Source organism: Chrysochloris asiatica, unplaced genomic scaffold, assembly GCF_000296735.1.
Source record: "Chrysochloris asiatica unplaced genomic scaffold, ChrAsi1.0 scaffold00182, whole genome shotgun sequence".
Taxonomy (NCBI): Eukaryota; Metazoa; Chordata; class Mammalia; order Afrosoricida; family Chrysochloridae; genus Chrysochloris; species Chrysochloris asiatica.
In genome coordinates, this window is record NW_006408700.1 from 777284 (window position 1) to 799826 (window position 22543).

The following is a 22543-nucleotide window of genomic DNA, read 5'->3' on the forward strand; positions in this document are numbered from 1 at the left end:
CTTTGATTCATAGAAGGCAAAACTTGTCTGTGTTTCCTGGGACATAGTTTCTCTAGTGGGGAAATTGGAGCCTAGTGAGCTATTTACTTGAATTTCTGCCATAATTTCTCTGAAATGAATCAGAATTATTGGAGGGCCATGTTGCTGGAGAAGGATATCATGTTTGGTAAGGTGGAGAGTCAGAGAAAAAGAAGGAGACCCCCCAAAGAGATAAATTGGCCAAGTGGCAGCATCGATGGACTCAAGCGTGGCAATGGTAGTGAGGATGGCCCAGGATTGGGCAGTGTTTCATTCTGCTGTGCATAGGGTGGCTATGAGTTGGTACCGACTCAATGGCACCTAACAACAAGACTTGACAAAGTGTTATTCAGAGCATTAAAACAGCCACATGTGGTTCAACAATTTGAAGCTGTTGGAATTGGAAGGAACCTCAGAGAGATGTAGTTCTACGAATGCATCAGTGTGCCCTACAATGTCACAGTTTAAGCTTGTCCAAAATGGTTTGATTCCTAATATTGAACTTCTTAGAAATTATGTCTCCTTCCTTATTGTTTCTAATTTTTGGTATAAATTCTAATGGTGATTTAAGACTAGACGAGGAAGTTGATGCATTCTTATTTTTGATTTGCTCTGGTGGCATAGTGGGTTACATGTTGGGCTGCTAACCACAAGGTCAACAGTTCAAATCCATCAGTTACTCTTCAGGAGAAAAATAAAGCGTTCTGCTCCCATAAAGATTTACAGCCTTGGAACCCCTGTACAGGGTGACCTAGTGTAGCGCTGTGAATTAATGCGCTAGACTTCAAAGTCAGTTTGAACTGTAAGGTTGGTGGTTCAAGCTGACTAATCTCTCCTTGGAAACCCTCTATAAGGTCGCTATGGGTTGGAACCAACTCAACAGCACTTAACAACAACAACAATAACAAATGAGTCTGAACCGACTCAACAACATACAAACACACAAATAAATTGTATATTTATTACTACATAAGGTGTTCTGGTGGTGCAGTGATTAAGCACTTGACTGCTGGCTGAAACGCTGGAAGTTCAAATCCATCCAGTAGCTTTAAAGGAGAAAAACATGGTCATCCTGTCTTGTAAAGATTGTTGTTGTTAAGTGTGTGAAGTTGGTTCTGACTCATAGCAACCCTGTATAGGGTTTCCAAGGAGTGGCTGGTGGGTTTGAATCACCAACCTTGTGGTTCAAACTGACCTTGCCATCTAGTGCTTATCTTATAGTGCCAAACCAGGAGAAGATTAGAGCCTAGAAAATTCCACGGGAGCAGTTCTACTCTACCACTTGGCATTGCTATGAGTCAGAATAAACTCCACGGTACCTAACAATAACAATATTAAACAAAGTTTGGAGATACTACATGTAGATGAAGGGAGATTCCAACCAAATCCTCTGCCATTGGTAGCATCTCATCTCAGCACACTTGTAGGACAGAGGAGAATTACTGCATAGGGTTTCCATGGCTGCTGGTCCTTAGAAGCAGACTGCCATGTGTTTCTCCAATGGAGCAGTTGCTGGTTCCTACCACCAACTTTTTAGTTAGAAGTGGAGTGCTTTAACCACTGCTCCACCAGAGCTTCTGAAGGGAGGTGACAGAGGATGATTTCTACTCAGTTTCTTTGGGATCTCTGCATTTCGATCTTCTCTTCAAACCCCATTTCCTCATTGAATGTGCTCCTCTTCCGTGCCCATCCAGTTTCATTTCAGGAGTTCTCTTGCCCAAAGTGCTGTGATGTTTAGACGTAACAGGCACACATGGTATTGTCCACCATTTATGAATGGTCCTGGGCTACTCCTGTGAATCCACCAGGACTTGGCTAAGTGGTGGAAGTGATGCAGTCTGATTTTGTGCCCTGTTCTGTTTTTCAGCCCCTCATTGCCATGACACCATGGTGTCTCCAGCTGCCCTGTGCTTTGAGAAACACTTGCTAAACTAAGACACATTCGGATGTCAGGGTTTTAATGAGGCATTTCTCCCAGGAGCATTTTCATTTTCAAAAGGAAGAGAAAAGTAATGTCTTACTGATGGTAGAATTCCAGATTCTCAGTGAAGGAGGCATTGTGTAAAAGAGGGACCTTGCCAACACTTTCAGTCTCATTGTAGGCAAAGCTTATCCCCAAGGACCTGTGTCTGAGGAACAAATGAAATGCCTACTGACATTTACTTGGTTGTATTCATTGACACTTCATAGACTTTGCCTTGCCCATCATCACACATGAACAACCTGTCATCTGTCCTTGCTGTCTCCCTGACCTGTCTGACTCATTCCTGCATGCTAATACTTGTGTGTCTGATCCCTCACGGCATATTGAGTAAGACTGTGAGCTCTTGAGTCTAGATACCTGAACCATGTTCCCTTCTTTCCTGTTTCTACACAAGGGAATACAAGCTATCAATCAAGCTTTCCAAGGCTCAGTTTTATAAAATATTAAATGATGCATATTCAGTGTCTGAGGATAAAAGGAAATAATGGATCTAAAATATTTTTTTCTGGTGCCGACCACAGAGTCAGAGCTCAAGAAATGTTAGCTAAATAAATAATAACAAACTTGTATGTTGTTGCTGTTGTTAGGTGTCATTGAGTCGGTACGGACTCATAGTGATCCTATGCACAACAGAACGAAACACTGCCCAATCTTGGGCCAATCTCACAATCATTGCTAAATTTGATCCCATTGATGCTGCCACTGTGCTAATCCATCTCATTGGGGGTCTTCCTCTTTTTCTCTGACCCTCCGCTTTACCAAACATAAAATCCTTCTCCAGTGACTGGTCCCTCCTGACAATATGCCCAGAGTATGAAAGATGAAGTCTGGCCATCCTGGCTTCCAAGGAGCACTCTGGCTGTATTTCTTCCAATGTAGATCTATTTGTTATTTTGGTAGTCAATGGTACTTCCAATATCCTCCTCCAACACCATAACTGAAATGCATGAATTCTTCTATAGTCTTCCTTATTCACAAACTCATATAGAGTTTATTCTATGCTGAATTCATTATTGCTAACTCATTTAATTCTTATAGTAATCCTAATAGGTGGTTACTGTTAGTATCTCATTTTACAGATGAGGGGCAAAAGAACAGAGAAGCTAAACTATTTATTTACAAAACGAATAAGTGGAGGAGTCAGTATTTGAACCCAGAACTCTCTGGTTCCAGAGTGCATGCCTTAACCACTGCAATGCTAAGATGACCCAAGCCATAGTTTTTCCAATGCTTTATATGCATCGAAAAGCTGGATAATGAGAAAAGAAAACTAAAGAATTGTAGTGTTGAATGAGAATATTGAATATAGCATGGACTGCTAGGAGAAAAAGCAAATCCATCCTGACGTAAGTACTATCAGAATGATCCCTAGTAGCAAGGATGGTGAGACTTCCTTTCATTTAGACCATGTCATCAGGAGAGACCACTGCATTGCAGGAGAAGGACGTGATGCTTGATTAAGTAGAGAGGCAACAGAAAGAAACAGAAACTCTTAACGAGATTCAATGGTACACTGACTACAACAATGGGTTCAAACATAACAAAAATTGAGAGGATGACCCAGGACCAAGCAATGGTTTGTTATGCTATAGATAAATAGTGGCATTATGGTCAGAGTCCACTAGCCAACACCCAACAATACTACCTCTCCCATATAAAAACAGCATTACTGCAAAGGTACTAGGAAAGTCATCAGAAAACACTGCATAACCAGATTTCAGATGAAATTCAGGTCAAACTGTTGCCCAAGACACAGAGTGGCATGGAATGAACCTTTCCCTCCATGATACAGAGAACTTAGGCTGGACTCACAGACTCAAAAGAAGAAGTTCAGTGCAATTCCCTCCTCTTTCAGATGTCTGGGAACCTAGTTTGTCCAAGACTTACACATAGTCATAGTTAGACTGAGGCAGAACCAAGCCACAGCTAGATTCTACAAGTCCAGATTGAACACTTCTTTAATTTACTACAATTCCTGTAGGATGTTCTCATGTCCTTTGAATCAAAAGCATTTCCCTTCATAGCCGAATTTCTTTTTGACCAAGATATTGACGAAAATGAAAATTTGACTTGGTTAGATGCTAGTTTTTATTGATGACATGTTGTTGTTGTTACATGCCATTGACTTGGTTCTGACCCACAGCGACCCTGTTTAGGGTTTCCAAGGGGTGACTGATGAACTTGAACCACCAACCTTGTGGTTCAAACCAACTTTGCAGTCCAGCTCATTAACCCACAGCACTACACCAGAACTCTACTTATGATATAAAAGGTGTAAAAAACCCAAACTATTGCTGTTAAGTCCATTCTGCCTAATAATGACCCTCTAGGGCAGACTAGAGCTGCACCATAGGATTTCCAAGGCTGTAAATCTTTACAGAAGTAGACGGCCACATCATTCTCTATGGAGTAGTTGGTGGGTTCAGACTGCAAACCTTTCAGTTAGCAGTTGAGCACTTTAATCACTGTGCCAACAGGGTTCCGTGAGATGTAAGAAGGAGAATGTAAACAGAAGGCCAACCCTAATCGTAACCCTAGCCAATACAGTTGGGTTAATTCCAGTGAACACAAAACAGCTAAAAGTAGCTACTTGGAGGGCCAGTGGAACAGCTGGCTCTGGCTGAATGTCAGTCCAATGAGAGTGGACAATATGTTACTTCAGGTTCACCTAATGAACTTGGACTTCAAGCAACCTTGATTTCTTAAACGTTTGCTGTTTCTGCAGGGCAGTGTCCTATTCCCTGCTTTCTGTCACTGCATATTGAATAGTGAGTATTGACAAAAATAAACCTACAGGCCAGATACATTTTAAATGGTTACACACACAGGCTTCCTCTTTCCCTATAGTAATATACTTGTAAAAGAAATAGCATTGGAGAAGAAAAAAGCTGTTGAAAATTTTTTTTGCTAAGCAGATGCTTACTGTGAGTACTGAGCATATGAAAAAAATGTTTTGACACGAAGCTGTAGATTATGAAGGAGTGCTGATTCATATTGTTCTAGAATTACCAAATGCTTGTGGTTTAAGGAACCTTTGAGTTCTCCTAGTGTGAACCCTACATGTTTAACAGGAGTAAAGAAGACAAAATGATAAAATAGTTCAGGATCATAGCAAGTTAGAGGCAGTCAAGACTCCTGGCTCTCCACCTGAAGGAATATTTCTCGAGAAATGCCATATAAAGTACCAAGACTGTGTACAACTGAAAATATCAGAAAATCAGCCTAAGAGTGGCTTGTCAGATAGGGACACACCTTTCTTATGTAACAAGTACTCAGAGGAAGGCAGTGCAAGGTTGGTATTCAGCTCAGTGATGTGGCAGGGATCTGGGCTGTTCTGTCTTCTTCTCTTTCAGACTCAGTGTATGCAGCTGCCATTTCCATCCTTGACTCCTCATGGTTACAACACAGCTGCTGCACCTCCAGGGACAAAGTACCTAAGAAGTATGCCTACCAAGTCTGAATCCTTCATAGATCTCCTGGCAACTTCTGCTTAAATTTCATTGTCTGGGTTACTTGAATAGCTCTCGCTGCAAGGGAGTGTGAGAAACTGAGTACTTTTGGTTATGCACAATCACCCCAAACAAAAGTGAATAATTCTTAGTGAAGAAGAATGAAGGAATAGACAATTCAGAGGAAATTTCCCGATTCTGCAATATAGAACCTCTGGGTGGTAGTGGTGGTTGTGTGCTGTTGGGTCACTTCTGAGGCTATAAATTTTTATGGGAGCAGAAAGTCTCATCCTAATCCTGTGGAGTGGCTGCTAAACTCAAGTTGTTGACCTCGTGGTTAGAAGCCCAACTCTTAACCCACTACTACCAGGGTTCTTTAGAGAGAATCTCTGTTGTTGTTAAGTGCTGCAGAGTTGGTTCTGACTCATAGTGACTGAGGAACAGCTGGTGGGTTTGAATGGTTTACCTTGTGGTTTGCAGTCTAGTGCTGATCCTGCAGAGCCACACAAGGAGTCCATAGAACATACTGATGGTGGTGGTGTGCCCTGGAGTCGGTTTCGACTCATAGCGACCCTGCATGGGGTTTTCAAGGCTGTAAATCTTTATGGGAGAAGAAAGCTTTACTTATCTTTCTCCCATGGAACAGCTGGTATTTTCAAACTGCTTACCTTGAGGTTAGCCCTCTGACTCGTAACTACTATGATACCAATTAATAGTCTGTTAATGTGGTGCTTGCAAAGAGTATTTCTTAGAAGAAATACAACCAGATAGAAATAAGGAAGAGATAATTTAGACATAATAAGATCTCCATAAGTGGAGGTTTCTTTGTGTCACTGTTTTAGGAGTCGACAACACTTTCTGCTTACCTGCTTTGGGCCAAACCATATTTTGATTTGTTTTAACTTTAATGATACAGAAACTTCAAGACAAGAAGACACAGAAACTGGTTAAAAGACTTTCTTCACTACAAGTAATGCCAAAATGATATTTAGATATTATTCACATGGTTTTTAACTTTTGACCAATGGGGAGAGACTTCAATAGATCAAACATCCTGGTCCCAATCTGCAGTGCATCTTTGTGATGGAAAGCGAAGGTTGTGGGTTGTAGCCCAGGCTCTGTTAAGAGCTTCCAGTAATCAGAGGGTGTGTCCTGATTTTGTATCTTAGGACAAAGCCTTGGTAGATCATTAAATCTACATCTCCAACACATCTCATCGAGCATAAACAACAGAGAGAAAGAGAAATAAACTGCTTCTTTAATATACTGGGGGAACCCAGACTAGAATTTTAATCAGGAAATATGTATTCTGCATGCTGGTTAAGTATACATGTGTAGATAGCATGAGAAGTGATGCATGGTCGTTGAGCAGCTTTGCTTAAGAACAGGAGCTATGTTTCTACTCATTTCTTTTAGCGTGAAAAAACAGATACTATGAGGATTCCTTTCCCTTTCTAGGAAATTACTCCAAATATTCCCTTATAGCTATGCTTAACATAGTATTCCATTTTCAGCCCTACACATTTTTATTTTAAACTTCTTTTTACTACTAAAGTAATACTTGTTTTGTTGTTGTTAAGTACCATCAAGTCCATTCCGACTCATAGCAAGCGTGTATAGGGTTTCTGAGGAGCGGCTGGTGAGCTTGAACTGCCAACCTTGAGGTTCAAACCCACCTTGCGGACCAGCGCCACAGAAATTAGAAAAAGAGAAAAGAAAAATGAAATACATATAGTTGTATATATATTGATCCCATTTAAAGAAAACCCTGGTTAGAATTTTCATGTATTCTTTTCCAGAGTGTGTATATATGTGCGTGTATGTGTACATGCATGTATATGTGTAATACATATACATGTTCCTGTATATGTACATACAACAAACACATATACGGAGAGGTTTTAAAATTTTTGTGGAAAAATAGTATTAAAAGATAATGAAATATTTCCAGTAATTTTTTGAAACCCACTTGTATATATTTATTTTAAATTAGGATTATATTTTGCATACTATTTTAAATCATTTTTTGTGCTTAAACCAATAAAAACCCCAACCATGCTATCAAGTCAATTCCAACATAATACTTTTTACTACACTGAATACAATTTTGCCTCATCTTTTAAAACAGCTGCATATATTCCTTTTTGCAAATAAGTAGTAATTATTTAAGCAGCATTTTACTGTTGTTTAAAGTTTTTTTTTTTCAATTTTGTCCTAATTATTTGCTTTGAAGAAAATTCTTGTAATAGAAATTTTGTGGAAAATGCAATTATTTTCTAAAAGCTAAATTTCTGAGTCCAAGGTTATGAACACAATTCAAGACATTGATGTTAAATATTATCCAAAAAAAGAAAGGAGCAGTTTATAACACAAGTATCAGTATATGTTGTTAAGTACCGTCGAGTTGGTTCTAAGTTACAGCGACCCTGTATAGGATTTCCAAGGAGTGGCTGGTGTGTTTGAACTACTGCCCTTGTGCTTAGCAGTCTAGTGCTTATGCTACAACATCACACCAGGAGTCCTTTAAGTATATGGGAGCTTTCATTTTTATGAACTCTTGCCATTGTTGTTGTTGTTAAGTACTGTGGAGTTGGTTCCCACTCATAGTGACTCAACACAGGGTTTCCAAGGCTGCATATCTTTACAGGAGCAGAAAGCCTCATTTTTCTCTCGTGAAACAGCTGGTAGTTTCAAACTGCCAACCTTGAGGTTATTAGCCCGATTCGTAACCACTATGGTACCAGAGCTCCTTACTAGTTATTATATATGTGTATATATACACACACATATATAGTCCTGGTCCTGGTGTGGCTCTGTGGGTTAATGTGACTGCACAGGGTCATGGTTCAAGCTCACCAGTGACTCCTTGGAAAAACCTATACAAGGTCACTATGGGTCATAATAACAACATATATGCATATGTATGTTTATGTTGTTTTTTGTTGATATGTGCCGTTGCTTGGTTCTGACCCATATACCATATATTTGGACTTGAATATATAGAAAGTCCTGGTGTGGCCCTATTGGCTAAGTAGTCTAGCACAAAGTAGGTTTGAATCACAAGGTTAGTGGTTCAATTTCACCAGCCGCTCCTCAGAAACCCAATACAGGGTCATTATGAATCAGAACGGACTCTATGGCTCTTAACAGCAGCAATATATATTGTATAACAGTGCATGTGTATATATTTGGGGGGGGGGGTACTTTTTCTGAGGAGTCCTGGTGTGGCGCTGTGGGTTAATGCGCCAGACTGCAAAGACGTTTGAACTGCAAGGTCAATGGTTCAAGCTCATCAGCTGCTCCTCAGAAACCCTATACAGGGTCGCTATGGGTTGGAACTGAGTCGACGGCACTTAACAACAACAACAACAACAACAACTTTTTCTGAATGTCTTGTTTGTGGACACAACATTCTCATATTTGACTGGGTACTCAATACCTCAGAAATGTGGCTAAGGGAACAGGTATTGTAGGGCTGGGCTGCCTCTATGAACCTCTTTTATGTATTTGGAAATATACACAGAAAGTGTCATTTTTCTGCAAGTTTGATGATCCCCTTTGGTAGTTTTTTATCACTTAGATTTTTTTACATTCTCTTAATATTTCTGTATTTCAACATCAAGGAGAGACACAATTACAAACAAAGCAAAAAACAAATCTGTTTCAATCAAGTACGTCATAGCTACCCTAGATAATATAGTAGAACTGCCTCATAGGGTTTCCAGGGCTGTGATTTCACACAAGCAGATTGATTGTTGTATCCTTCTCCCTTGGAGCAGCTGGTGGGTTTGAAACACTGACCTTTGAGTTAATAACTGAATATTCAACCATTACATCAGCAGAACTCTTTAGAAATGTAATTGTTGTAGTTAAGTGTAGTTGAATCTGTTCCAACTCATAGTGACCCTGTATAGGGTTTTTAAGGAGTGCCTGGTGGGTTTGAACCAAACTTCTTGTGTTAGCAGTCCAGTGCTTATCCTATAGCACTACACCAGGACTCCTAGAATCATAATAGACTGGGTTATTCAATAAAGCTTTAAAATAGGTACCGTGAGGTATTTCTGTTGCAATTTAGAAAAACTCAGTGGCAGAGATCATAAAACTCTACAGACAAACATAGATTTGTGAATACATTCTGTAAACACCAAAAGTTAAAAGTTAAAAAAATATATAACAGGGAAGGACTTGCTTTGTGCCAATGTGGCAGAAATAAATAATCTGGGGACAGACTGGGAACAAGGTGACCATGAGTGCAAAATGAAGTACTGCAGTTAAAGAAACAATCACAAGCCTGGGTTTTATAAATAGAAATACGGAAGGAAGAGAAGCAAAAACCCTTGGGTCAGTGCTAGAACCTTATGTCCAATTTTGGGTTCTACAACTTTAGGGAGGACAGTAAAAATAAACACTGTTCCCCGCACCTGCTTGTAAGAATGCTGTATTCATTATCTCCTATAGTTTAACAATCATGACAGATATAATGACAGATATAATGACCCCCACTTTACACAACAGGAAACCAAAACTTGGAGAACAAAGGTCTTGAAGGTAGTTTTGGGTCTGAGAGTAAGCGGTAGATCCAGGACCCAAGCCTAGTTGATGTGCATCCAGGACCTGTGTTCTTACCCACTCATCTATAGGGCACAGCTGAGAACATGACAAGCCAAGGACAAATAATACTTGGGTTCAATCCAATCGCATAGACAAGACAGCCACTTTGTTGTAAATCTCTTTATTCCACTTGGATGCTGAAATTGCCCAGATGGGGATAGCTAGAGCTAGGAGTTGAAGAATAACTAGTACAAATGATTTCCCTTTGAGATTTTCTATGTAAATTTACTTACATGTTCCCACCTGGGTGCCTCAAGGCAGGTGATGATTCCCCCACCTCTGACTAGGCTTCACACCAATTAATTCAGGTTCAACTCTTACTGAGAATTTGTCTTTCCACCTCAGATATTCTGAATCAGAATCGACATTATAACAAGAGTACACAAAAGATGTCAGTTTGAGGACTAAGGTGCTCCTGACACAAGCCAAGATATTTTCAACAACCCCACATGCATGTGAAAGTTGGACAGTGAATAAGAAAGACCTTAGAAGAATTGATGCAGTTGAATTATTGTATTGGAGAAGAATATTGAAAGTACCATAGACTGCCCAAAGAATAAACCAATCTGTGTTGGGTGAAATATAGCTCCCTGAAAGCCGAGATGGTCAGACTTTGACTATCATACTTTGAACATATTGACAGGAGGGACCAGTCCCTAGAGAAGGATATCATTTTTGGAAAAATGGAGGGTCAGAGAAAAAGAGGAAGACCCCCAACTAGATGGATTGGCACAGTGGCAGCAGCGATGGGCTCAAATGTAGCAACGATTGTGAGGCTGGCACAGGCCTGGGCAGTGTTTCCTTCTGTTGTGCATAGGCTCACTATGAGTCGGTAGTGACTCCATGGTGCCTAACAACAATAATACATAAGAATCACCTGTGGATCTATGGGAATCACCTGGTTATGTTGTGGAACTGTAGATTCTGATTCAGTAAAACTGGGATGGAAAGGCAAATTTTCACCAGGGGACCAAACTAGAATGAACTGGTTTGAATCCCTGCTTAAAATAATAGGACTTATTCTTCTGGGAGAAGAGAAAAGCAAATTGTGACTTCCAGAATCGTTGTTGGTGTTGTTAAGTGCCATCGAGTTGGTTCTGACACATAGCGACCCTGTGTAGGACTTCCAAGGAGCTGGTGAGCTTGAACCACTGACCTTGTGGTTCAAACTGACTTTGCAAGCTAGTGCGTTAGCCCACAGCACCATATCAGGATGTGATGACTTCCTGAAAGATGTCCATAAAAAGAGAATGCAAATCACTTGATATTTGTCTCCAATGAGAAAGAAAAGGAAATCAGATTAGATTTCATTTTAAGGGGTATAGACTAAAGAGAAGAATTTCCTCATCATGACTACTGTTGAACACTGCAGTAGATTCTCAGAAGGTGCTGGAAAATCATTACTCATCAAGAATTCTTTTGAAATTGGGGAACAATCTTATTTGTCTGAGACGGCCCAGGAAGCGAAGTGGCCAGGTGTCAGGATCTTGAACAGGGACTAGTCAGTGATCCAAGGGACCAGATTACGAATATCTTCATTATCATGGGAGCCTGGGAGTTTTAGGGTTGTAGTTAGTTGCAATCAAGTTGATTCAGATTTGTGGTGACCACATGCACTGGACAGCAGGTTTGCTTTGAACTACAGGGTCGTCAGTTCAAATCCACCAGCAGCTCCTCGGAAATCCTATACAGGGTTTCTAGACCACTAGAAGGTACTTAACATAAGATGTGACCCAATAGGGATACTATAGAACACCAAGGAATGAATGGAAGCATGAAGTAAGGCTGGGATTAAAAGCACCCCCCAAAATTAGACTGGTAGATCTTGCAAAGTGAAAGATCTGTTTAAGGAAAGTGAAGAACTATCTAGATTCTTTTCCTTGTATGAATGATTCCCCGCATAGAACTGATGTGTCAACATGTTGTTGTTGTTGGTAGGTGCCATCAAGTCGGTATCGACTCATAGCAACCCTGTGCACAACAGAACGAAACACTGTCTGATCCTGGGTAAACCTCACTATTGTTGCCATGCTTGAGCCCATTGATGCTGCCACTTGGCCAGTCCATCTCGTTGTGGTCTTCCTCTTTTTCTCTGACCCTCCACCTTACCAAACATGATATCCTTGTTCACTGACTGGTCCCTCCTGACAATATGTCCGAAGTATGAGAGACAAAGTTTGGCCATCTTGGCCTCCAAGGAGCACTCTGGCTGCATTTCTTCCAACACAGATCTGTTGATTCTTTTGGCAGCCCTTGGCACTTTCAATATTCTCCTCCAACACCATAACTTAAAAGCATCAATTCTTGTATGGTAGGGATGAGAAATGTTAAATATTGTTGTTTGATCAAGAACATATGTGAAGATACAGTAACAGTAGTTGAACTTGGTACCACATGATGATGGAAATGCTATTTTAGCAGGCAAATAGAGCTCAGATTATTTTTTGAGCATATCATCAATATTTTAGGAGTTCAAGAAAAATATTAAGGAGGCCTCCTCAGTACCTACTGAAGCAGTTCATTCTGGGACTTATTCATGACTTGCTTGCTCAGTGACACTTAGCTACTAAATCACTACAAATGAGGCTTTTATAAATGAATTTCCTTTTGATCTGGTTGGATAGTAATCATATCTGACATCTTACAAGCCATATGTAGCTTGGAAAACTCAGAAATTTAACCATTGCTTTTGTTTTCCTTTCCTGAGATACTTCTATTTGTCTCAGTATTTTAGCACCTTTTTAATTTTGACCTTGTCTAGATAATAATGTCCATTTCTATTATGTACTTGAATTATTTTTCAAACAATAGGAATTTACTTGTGAATGCCATGTTCTATCTCATAAATCGCCCAATGGATTCGGTTTAGAAGCCTCCCTTTTATAGAATATCTTCATTTATTCTCTCTAATTTTTGTTGTGTAGCTGAGATAGAAATTAAAATATTTCATCAGACTAGAGTTTCTATTTTGTGAGCTTTATCAGATATCACTCTTGCCTGACTCTCTAGGTTTCAAGCAGCATTGTGATAGTTGTAATAAAGTCTGTTATAAAATCTGTTACAACACATCAACATATAGCACATTTCCATATTGCAGTCTTGTAGTGGAATGCCAGATGCCTCCCTAGAAATCGCATACACACACTATCATTCTCTAAACTCTGAAGCTTTGGCTTCAGCAGGGCTCCTGTACTCATTGCCTCTAGAAATATCTTTTGTGGATTCATGTTTGCTCCATTCACCTGGAATGCCAACCCCTTGTTTTTACATTCTTCAAGTCCCCAGTTTCATCCCAACTTTTCCTGAGAAGTCTTCAGTGCTCATCCTTGCGTTCTTATCCTGGGACCCAGTAATCGACATCATGGTATTTTTCATTTCCCGTGTGCAACTCAGAGTTGTTGCTGTATTTTATGTGCATGTGTCATGTTTTCACAATGAAAAATACTTGTTGAGGACAGTATAAAATGGTGGTTATGAGCAAGAAGTTTTGAATCAGATATTAAGCTTTACATCTTTACCTCAGGCAAGATATTTAATTTCTTTGAGCTTCTGGTTCCTCATCTAAAACATGTGTTATAATTTCTTCATTGAGCTCTTGTAATGAATAAATGGAATGCTTTAGGTTCTTAGCACAGTGCTAGACACCTAAGTATTCAACACATTGAAGGCAAAGCCAGTGCCAAATATTTCTTAGCAACTTACTGTTCAAAACACAGGATTTTTTTTTTTTTTTAGGTTGGGAGCTTAATAAAGTATTTACTAATCCAATGAAAATGGTATGACACTATAGCATAAACACTGGACTGCTAACTGCAAGGTTGGTGATTCAAACCCACCAGCTACTCCTCAGAAACTGTATACAGGGTCATTATGAGTTGCAACTGACCCTGTGGCACATAGCAACAGAAACAATCAAATGAGAAACATGCCATTTTCTACTAGCTAAGAGTGTTTACAATTACATGGCCCTTTTATTTTTGAAGTGTTTTATTACAAGTATGTTCTGTATAGTCTCACATTTCCATTAAGAGATATGCAGACAAGTATCTAAATAAACTCTCCAATTACCAGGGAAAGCCAGCGGAGGCCCAAGTGGCAGGTATGGGGTGGAGGAGAGCCCGAGGGAGGGATCCAGGTCTAGAGTCTTTATCTTGAGTTTGGCATTGTCTGTTCATGGTATGGTAGACAGCCGAAGAGTATATGCCCCTCATTTTCTTTCTTTTTATTGAAAATCTGTTGATATTTTAAGACCCCAAACAAGTGGTACTTTCTCAAGGCACTCCCTGATTCTTAATCTATAGCAGTTCTATGAGATACTTAGAATTGTGCTTGTCAAGTCTAACTAGTTCTACTGCTACTAAATGAGAGAAATCTGAATTTACAGCTCTCTGGAGATTGCTTTCTCCCCTGTTAGTATGCTCCTTTTAACATAGTATTCCAAACTGGAACGTCCCACTGCTAGCCTGTCAGTTCTGATTCTCACTCATAGACAGCCTAGGTAGGCTTTCCAAGACAGCAAATCATTATAGGAGGAGACAGCCTCATCTTTCTCCTGTAGAGCTCTGTGGGTTTGAACTGCCAGTCCAACGCCTAACTCACAATGTCAACAGGGCTCCTGCACATAGTACTATAATCAATAAGATGGGCACAACAGAGTTGTTGAGATTCAAATAAAATAACATTTGTTGTTGTTGTTAAGTGCCATTGAGTTGGTTCTGATCCATGTTGTTATTGTTATGTGCTGTGGAGTTGGTTCCGACTCATAGCGACCCTCTATAGGGTTTCTGAGGCTGTGAATCTTTATGGGAGCAGAACACCTCATCTTTCTCCCACGGAACCGCTGGTGGTTTCAAACTGCTTACCCTGGGGTTTGCAGCCCAATTCGTAACCACTATGCTACCAGAGCTCCTTTTCTGATCCATAGCAACCCTGTATTGGGTTTCCGAGGAGTAGCTGGTGAGCTAGAATCACCAACCTTGTGGTTCAAATTGACTTTGCAGTCCAATGCATTAACCTATAGCACCAGACCAAGACTCCAAGGTAATGTTTATGCATGCAAATTTTAAAGCATAAAGATTTATAAAAGCACAAATTATGATTGTTATTCTTATATTAGAGCTAATCTCATGAACACATATGTGCTAGTTTGAAACCTTTTAAGTTTCATGTGAGAAATGAACAGTTAAAATGTGGTCCAATGTATGATATTCCACTCTCTATTAATTTGTGTAATGTAAAATTGCTGTCCGAACAAGAAATTATAAATAAAGAAATTGGGACAAATAGTTCTTGGACCCTGTCAACCTACCCAAGAATTCTTTTAGATTATGAAAACATTACACCTATCATTGTCTTTAGCTATTAAGAAAAATCAGCAGTAACCTTGGAATAAGCTGCATGCTCATCACTGAGCCACTTCACCTCTCTCAGTCTCAATTTGCTTGTCTGTAGCCTGAGGGGTTTGGACAAACTGTGTCTAAGGTCTTTTTTGTTGGTGTTGTTAAGTGCCATTGAGTCTGTCCCAATGAATAGTGACCCTGTATAGAGTTTCCAAAGGAGCTCTGGTAGTGTAGTGGTTACGAATCAGACTGCGAACTGCAAGGTTAGCAGTTCAAAACTACCAGCTGTTCCGCGGGAGAAAGATGAGGCTTTCTGCTCCTGTAAAGATTTACAGCCTCGGAAACCCTGTACAGGGTTGCTATGGGTCGGAACCGACTCGACAGCACTTAATAACAACAACAACAATAGAGTTTCCAAGGAGCAACTAGTAGGTTTCAACCACCAACCTTGTAGTTAGCAGTCTAGTGCTTATCCTACAGTGCCACTCAAGGACTCTATCTAAGGTCTTAACTAGATTCAAAACATCAGGATTTTCTTATTCGAATGCATAGAGCATTCTTGCTCATTTAGTCTTCCTTGTTTATATTTCAATAAAGAAGTAAAATCGGCTTGTGATTATATGCCCATGAGTGGGCACTTTAGCAGAAAAGTGTCTTTTGCTGAGACGGTCAGCTGGTGAGGAATGCTTTCCTTGTGGATTCCTGAACCTGCATTTGTTGTGAGAAAGCTGCATCTGACTTCCTTTCTCCTGCCCACTTTTGCAGATGCTGAGGTGTTTACTTGCCAGGTGCAGTTTGTAATCAGTCAGTGCCTCTTGTCTGAGCCATGATGTGTTCCCATAGCCCATGGAGATGAGGTTATTGTAATGTGCTAGTGCTTTTTCTGTTTGGCTTTCCCCAAATTGGATTAGGTCTTGGAAGGTGGATGACTAAAGAGGCAAAAACTATATTTTTGGTTATTTAATATTAGGAAACAGGAAACAGGAAAACTTCTTTAAAATGCAGGGCAGTTTTATTAGATTCCATTTCAATGTTGATGGAACTTTGAAAGTCTTAAGACTTTTTTGGCAATTGAATTCTTTTTTAAAAATTATTTTGGCTTAAGCATTGCTAGGAGTTTGGCTGTGGCGCTGTGGGTTAATGTGCTGGACTACAACGTTAGTTTTAACCACAAGGTCAGAGGTTCAAACTCACCAGCTGCTTTTTGGAAACCCTATACAGGGTCACTATGAGTTGGAACTGGCTCGACAGCACTTAACAACAACAACAACCATTGCTAGATGAGTCAGAATTGGTTGATGGCAGTGCGTTTGGTTTTATATTTCCCTGGTAATTACCTTGAAGATTTTGGTATATACTGTCAAATTGTCCACCAAAAACTATGAACTCCTTTCAGTAACAGTGAATGTATTTGTCAACACTGAATATTAATAGTGTTTGAAATTCTGATATTTTGGTAGGTGAATAAAAAGTGTCTTGTTTTAATTGAATTCTCTTGATAATTAATGGAATTCAGTGACTTTCCCCTCCTGTGTTCATTATCCACTTTTGCTTCTACTTTCTAAGTTGCTTGTTTCTGACATTAGCCCATTTCTCTCCTGAGCAGTTATATTAAATGCACTTTTATTGTGTATTTGAATGTCTGTAACTATTGTTCACAAAAAGTCATGACAAGATAGTCTTATGGAGATTACATTCTCAGGGAAAGAGCAAAATGAAAAACATATCAGATGTAAATACCAACAAAAGAACAAGGAACGTGGTCACGATTTCCTGAACAACTTTAAGCTCACCGATTAGGAAAGACTTTCCAAGGAGGTGATATTTATGTTGAGAAACAGATGACAAGAACATCTGGCAGAAGAGAACCATTTCAGGTGGTGGAAATAGGTAACTCAGAGGCATGGACAAGATTTTGGGTGTTCCAGGAGGAGAAAGAGTCTCAGGGGCTGAGACAGTAAGGGAGGGGAAGTGGTAAGAGATGGGATTGGAGAAGCTGACAAGCTCAGAGGATGTATAGCCTTGTAGTTCAGAGGAAGGAGTTTGGGTTTCATTCCAAGTATGTTGTGAAGTAATTGGAACTTGATGGTTGTTATGTGTGGGATGGATCGTTGGGAGCAAGAGTGGAAGCAGGTCCACCAATTAGAAGGCTAATGCATCAGTCAAAGCAAGAGCTGGTAGTAACCATTCTCCTAACTAGTATGAAAATAGGCTTCTAACAAGCCCTAAGTCCCCTCCTGGGATACTACACCTATTCTCATCTTCTGGGGATATTAACAAAAACAAAACAAAACTGTTGACAGTATGTTAAGTATAACTCATGATGACCTCTTGTATTGCACAATAAAAACTGTAATCCACAGGGATTTCAAGGCTGTGACCTTTTGGAGAAAGATTATCCGGCCTTTCTTCTAAGATACCTCTGTTGTTGTTAGGTGCTGTTGAGTCAGCTCCAACTCATAGTGTCCCTATGCAGAACAGAATGAAACATTGCCCAGTCCTGCCCTCCAGTTTACCAAGCATGGTGTCCTTCTCCAGGGATATGAAGTCTGGCCATCCTGGCTTCTAAGGGACATTCTGACTGTAATTCTTCCAAAACAAATTGGTTTGTTCTGGCAGTCCATGATACTTTTAATATTCTTCTGCAACACCATAACTCAAATGCATCAATTCTTCTGCAACACCATAACTCAAATGCATCAATTCATTGTCCAGTGGCTTGGGTCAGGTGCACCTTAGCTCTCAAACTTTTCTCTTAAACATTTCAAAGAGATCTTGTGCTGCACATTTACCCCTGTCTGTTGTTGTTGTTGAGTGCCAAAAAGTCAGTTAGCAACTCTATATAGGGTTTCATAGTAGTGACTTCTGGGTTTGAACCACTGACCTTGTGGTTCAAACCAACCTTGAAGTCCAATGCTTTTCCTACAGCAACTTACCTCTGTCTGGATAGGTAAAAAACCACCAAACTTTCAATTAGTAATCAAGTGCCTAACTGTACTACCCAGGAACTCCAGCTAGAGTAAGGTTATGGTGGTGGTGGTAGTGGTTATGTGCTGTGGAGAGAAGACACTAAAACAGAGGCTGAAATTGTCAGTGAGATAGAGAGGGAATTGGTTTAAAATGTGATATTTGTTTTATCTCATGGTTTGCTATGAATTCCTAATTTTTTTTTTTTTTTCTAAACAAACTATGCTATGGTGGCTATGTGCTGTGGAGTCGGTTCCAACTCATAGCAACACTGTACAGAGTTTCCAAGGCTGTAAATCTTTACTGGAGTAGAAAGCCTCATCTTTCTCCCACAGAACAGCTTGTAGTTTCAAACTGCTATCCTTGACGTTAGCAGCCCAAGTCGTAACCACTATGCTACCAGAGCTCCTTATATCATCCTATAGTATTATACTATAGGAATGATAAAATTGCAATCAAAATATAAGACAGCAACCTATCATAATCCCATCACTTCATCAGAAGATGGTGGATGTGACTGAGCCCCTGTAGCTATTTCTCATCTACTCTGATTTGGCTGGGTTTCCAATTGCTTTGCTTACTCACACTGCCTGGAAATGTTACAAGGCTTTATTTCAGCATGAGTGGCTGTTCCTCACCTGGCAGCCAGTTCTAGAAAGTCCTCAAATGGGCAGACCTTTTCATTGTGTTGATTGACCTTCCTACCCCAAAGTGCTGATTCCTTCCCACATTGTTAAAATCTGGGACATCCTCTATTAATCATCTTTGTCAAATAGGCCAGCAGTCCTTTGCTTTACTAAACTTGTTTTCCTGTGGTTGCCCTAGTGCCAATAGTTTCTCCACCTTTCCCCAGAGCTGATCATTTGATTATATTTGATTATTCTCTTTTATCCCTCCAGATAGAAAGATAAACTTCTTACCCTCTCTCATTCTGTCAGTCCCAGTTATCCTTACAAATGATTTTGCACTTTCCCTTCCACTCTTTGACCAACAAATCCTTATCCCTGCTTTTGATGCTGTTGCTGACACAAGCCTCTTGAACATCTGTTGCTTCTTTTTGGACAGGGAATTATGGAGAGAGTGGAATGGATGCTTTCAAAGAGCTGGCTGCCCAGGAAGGCCTCTGCATCGCCCATTCAGACAAAATCTACAGCAATGCTGGGGAGAAAAGCTTTGATCGACTCCTACGCAAGCTCCGAGAGCGGCTTCCCAAGGCCAGAGTGGTGGTCTGCTTTTGTGAAGGCATGACTGTCCGAGGACTCTTGAGTGCCATGCGGCGCCTTGGCGTGGTGGGCGAACTCTTACTTATTGGCAGGTAACGTCTCTCTCGTTCCTTCTCACAAACTTTGGCACACATATTCTCACTCTAACCAACTGGACTTGGTGACTCCAGAAGTGAGATGGGATATACTGAGCTGAGCATTGGTTCTTGATGTCTTTGGCTGCATTAACTTCTTGATAGAAAGAGCAGGACAGTAGATGACAAGAGGATGAGACAATTTCAGAAGAAGTTAGAAATTCATTGTTTGCCAAGACAGGTCTTGTCCTAGAGCAGGGGTGGGGAATATCTGGCCCACAGACAGTATGTTGTTGTTGCTGTTAAATGCCATCGAGTTGTTCCGACTCATAGCGACCTTGTAGAGATTTTCCAAGGAGCAGCTAGGTGAGCTTGAACCATTGACCTTGTGGTTCAAACCGACTTTGAAGTCCAGCGCATTAACCTGTAGCGCCACATAAGCTGTTAACAGCCGTTGAGTTGGTTCCAACCCCTAGCGACCCTGTGTAGGGTTTCCAAGGAGTAGCTGGTGAGCTTGAACCACCGATTTTGCAGTTCAAATGGCTTTGCAGTATGGTTCATTAACCCATAGTGCCATACCAGGACTGCGGCCATCACATTAGGGGTGAGTTAATTAAATGTTTAACTCAATATAACAGGCTAATTTTTACGTTAATAATTTTTGTATGGCCCTTGAATAATGTTATAAATTTTGTCAGAAAAAAGGTTCCCCATCCCTGTCATAGAAAGTTACTCTGGTGTGACACAGTGAGTTAATGCACTGGATTGTAAAATCACTTTGAACTGCAAGGTCAGCAGTTCAAGCTCACCACCTGCTCCTCAGAAACCCTATATAGGGTCGCTATGAGTCAGTACTGACTCAATGGCACTTAACAACAACAACATACCTTAATACTTCTTAAGCATACAAGTGTTAATGGTGTATTGATGAATGGAAGGCAACAACTGAGAGGAAAAATACGTACTAAGTGTAGAAACATAGAGGGCTGACTAATATAAATGAAGGCATGTATTTGGGGTAACAACTGAAATAATAATAAGTGTAATTTACCATCATCTGGACTAAGGTATCACAAAACCTTTGATAAGAAGATGGGATAGAACCAAGGTCAAAGTTTAATTCAATATCAGATTAATGACTGAATTTGGGAAAGATTGGCACACTGGTACCAAGTGCCATTTTGGCTTTTTCAACATGATACAGTTGTGGGAAGCTACATAAAGTGTTCAGAAGAAGACACATCTTTTAAGAAATTTTAAAAAGGATTTTTAAAGAAACACCATTACTAATTTTGCAGAGTGGCAAGGACATAAGCAGCGTTGCTGAGGTGTTGCACTGAATAGGGTTGTTGATAAATGTACCAACACAGATGACATTCAGATATTCAGTCCTTTTCATTGTTTTTATTTAATGACTGCTTTTATAAAGCATGCTTATTTTCACAAGCTCTCATGTTTATCATTGCAAACAACAACAATAGCCTGTTTTGCAAAATTCATTCTCTTGCATATTCCCAAAGAGGCTGTCTACCTGACTTCTGCTGATCTTGAACAGATGCAGCAAATATGTGAATCTTCGTGAAAGATGTGGTTATATGCCGTGGAGACAACCTAATTATAAAATATCATTACAAAAAAAAAAAAATGCTGCAATGAGTACAAAGAACTCAACCTACTATCATTATTTAAAATTTAGATGTACATGTAATGCAAAGTTAATTTTTAAAGGAAGGTCGGGAATGTAAACCTAAGCTTCTCTGACTCTTGCTTATCTACTCATAATGCAATTCAGCGCATGCAGGTATTTTTGAGTTTTATATGCGCTTGCTTATGAAAAGGTCAGCTATGTGTGGTGTTTACCTCTTTTTTTCTCTCCAATCTGCTCTTCACATTGCTGACTCTGTTGACATATCCTTGGGAGCTATCATCATAATGTATGCCAAGTTTCTGAGATCAGTATTCTGTACAAATGGTCACTATCACTGATGCATGGAATCCTGGAGATGCCAAAGTTTGACTACAATCAGTGTCTCATTAAGGGAATTCACCAATATCTTTCTGGTTTATATCCTGCAAAAGAAATTTAATCTGATATTGCTTTTTACTACCATGCTGAGCATAAGGCCTCCATGAGTTGGTACCGACTCGATGGCACCTAACAACAACAAAACCAAGCTGAAGCACTTCTGGGGAAAACAGGTTTCTTTTTAAAAATTATTATTTTCTTATAGCTCTCCCTTCCTTCCCTGGGATGCAAATATGAGACGATGGGGAGCTCGCTGAGCGGAGGACAAAACTACACTTAGAATTAACCTTCCCTTCAGATGATTAATTCTCCTTCTTCTACCCAAAAGACTCCTCATGAGATGAATTCTACCCAAAAGACCACTCAGTCTCACAAGTCATTGGACATTTGGCGGGCTTGTGTATTTGTTTCTTAGGGCTGGTGCAACAAAATGCCACAAAGTGTATGACTTATAAGAAAAAAAAAAAAAGTATTTTCTTACAGTTTTCACGAGCAGTGTGTTGGCTGTTTTGACCCCTTCTAAGGGCTCTGAGACAGAAAACATCCCATGCCTCTCTCCTTAGCTTCGGATATCTCCAGATGTTCTTTGGTTTGCAGCTTCAGTGTCACATGACATACTTTCTTCATCTCCTTGTGTGTATGTGTCATATCTTCTTTTATAAGGATCCAAGTCTTTTTAAATTAGGATTCGTTCTATTCCAGTATGAGCTCATGTTAACCTAACTGATAACATCTTCAAAAACGATTTTCAAACAAGGTCACATTTTCATGTGTAGGGATTCAGGACATATTCTTTGTAGGGGACATAACTTAATCTATAAAAGGTTGGTTTCCCCATTTCCAAGATATGAC

The 22543-nt window shown here is 40.0% G+C and overlaps 1 protein-coding gene across 2 annotated transcripts in view; it reads left to right on the forward strand.

Annotated features, from left to right (window-relative positions):
• Positions 1-22543, forward strand: part of GRM1 (glutamate receptor, metabotropic 1) — a 680560-nt gene that overhangs the window by 159283 nt on the left and 498734 nt on the right. For both annotated transcript variants that reach the window (XM_006872052.1, XM_006872051.1), the window contains one exon: positions 19434-19683. In XM_006872052.1, coding sequence (XP_006872114.1) covers positions 19434-19683 — 250 coding nt within the window. The remainder of the gene's footprint in view (positions 1-19433; positions 19684-22543) is intronic.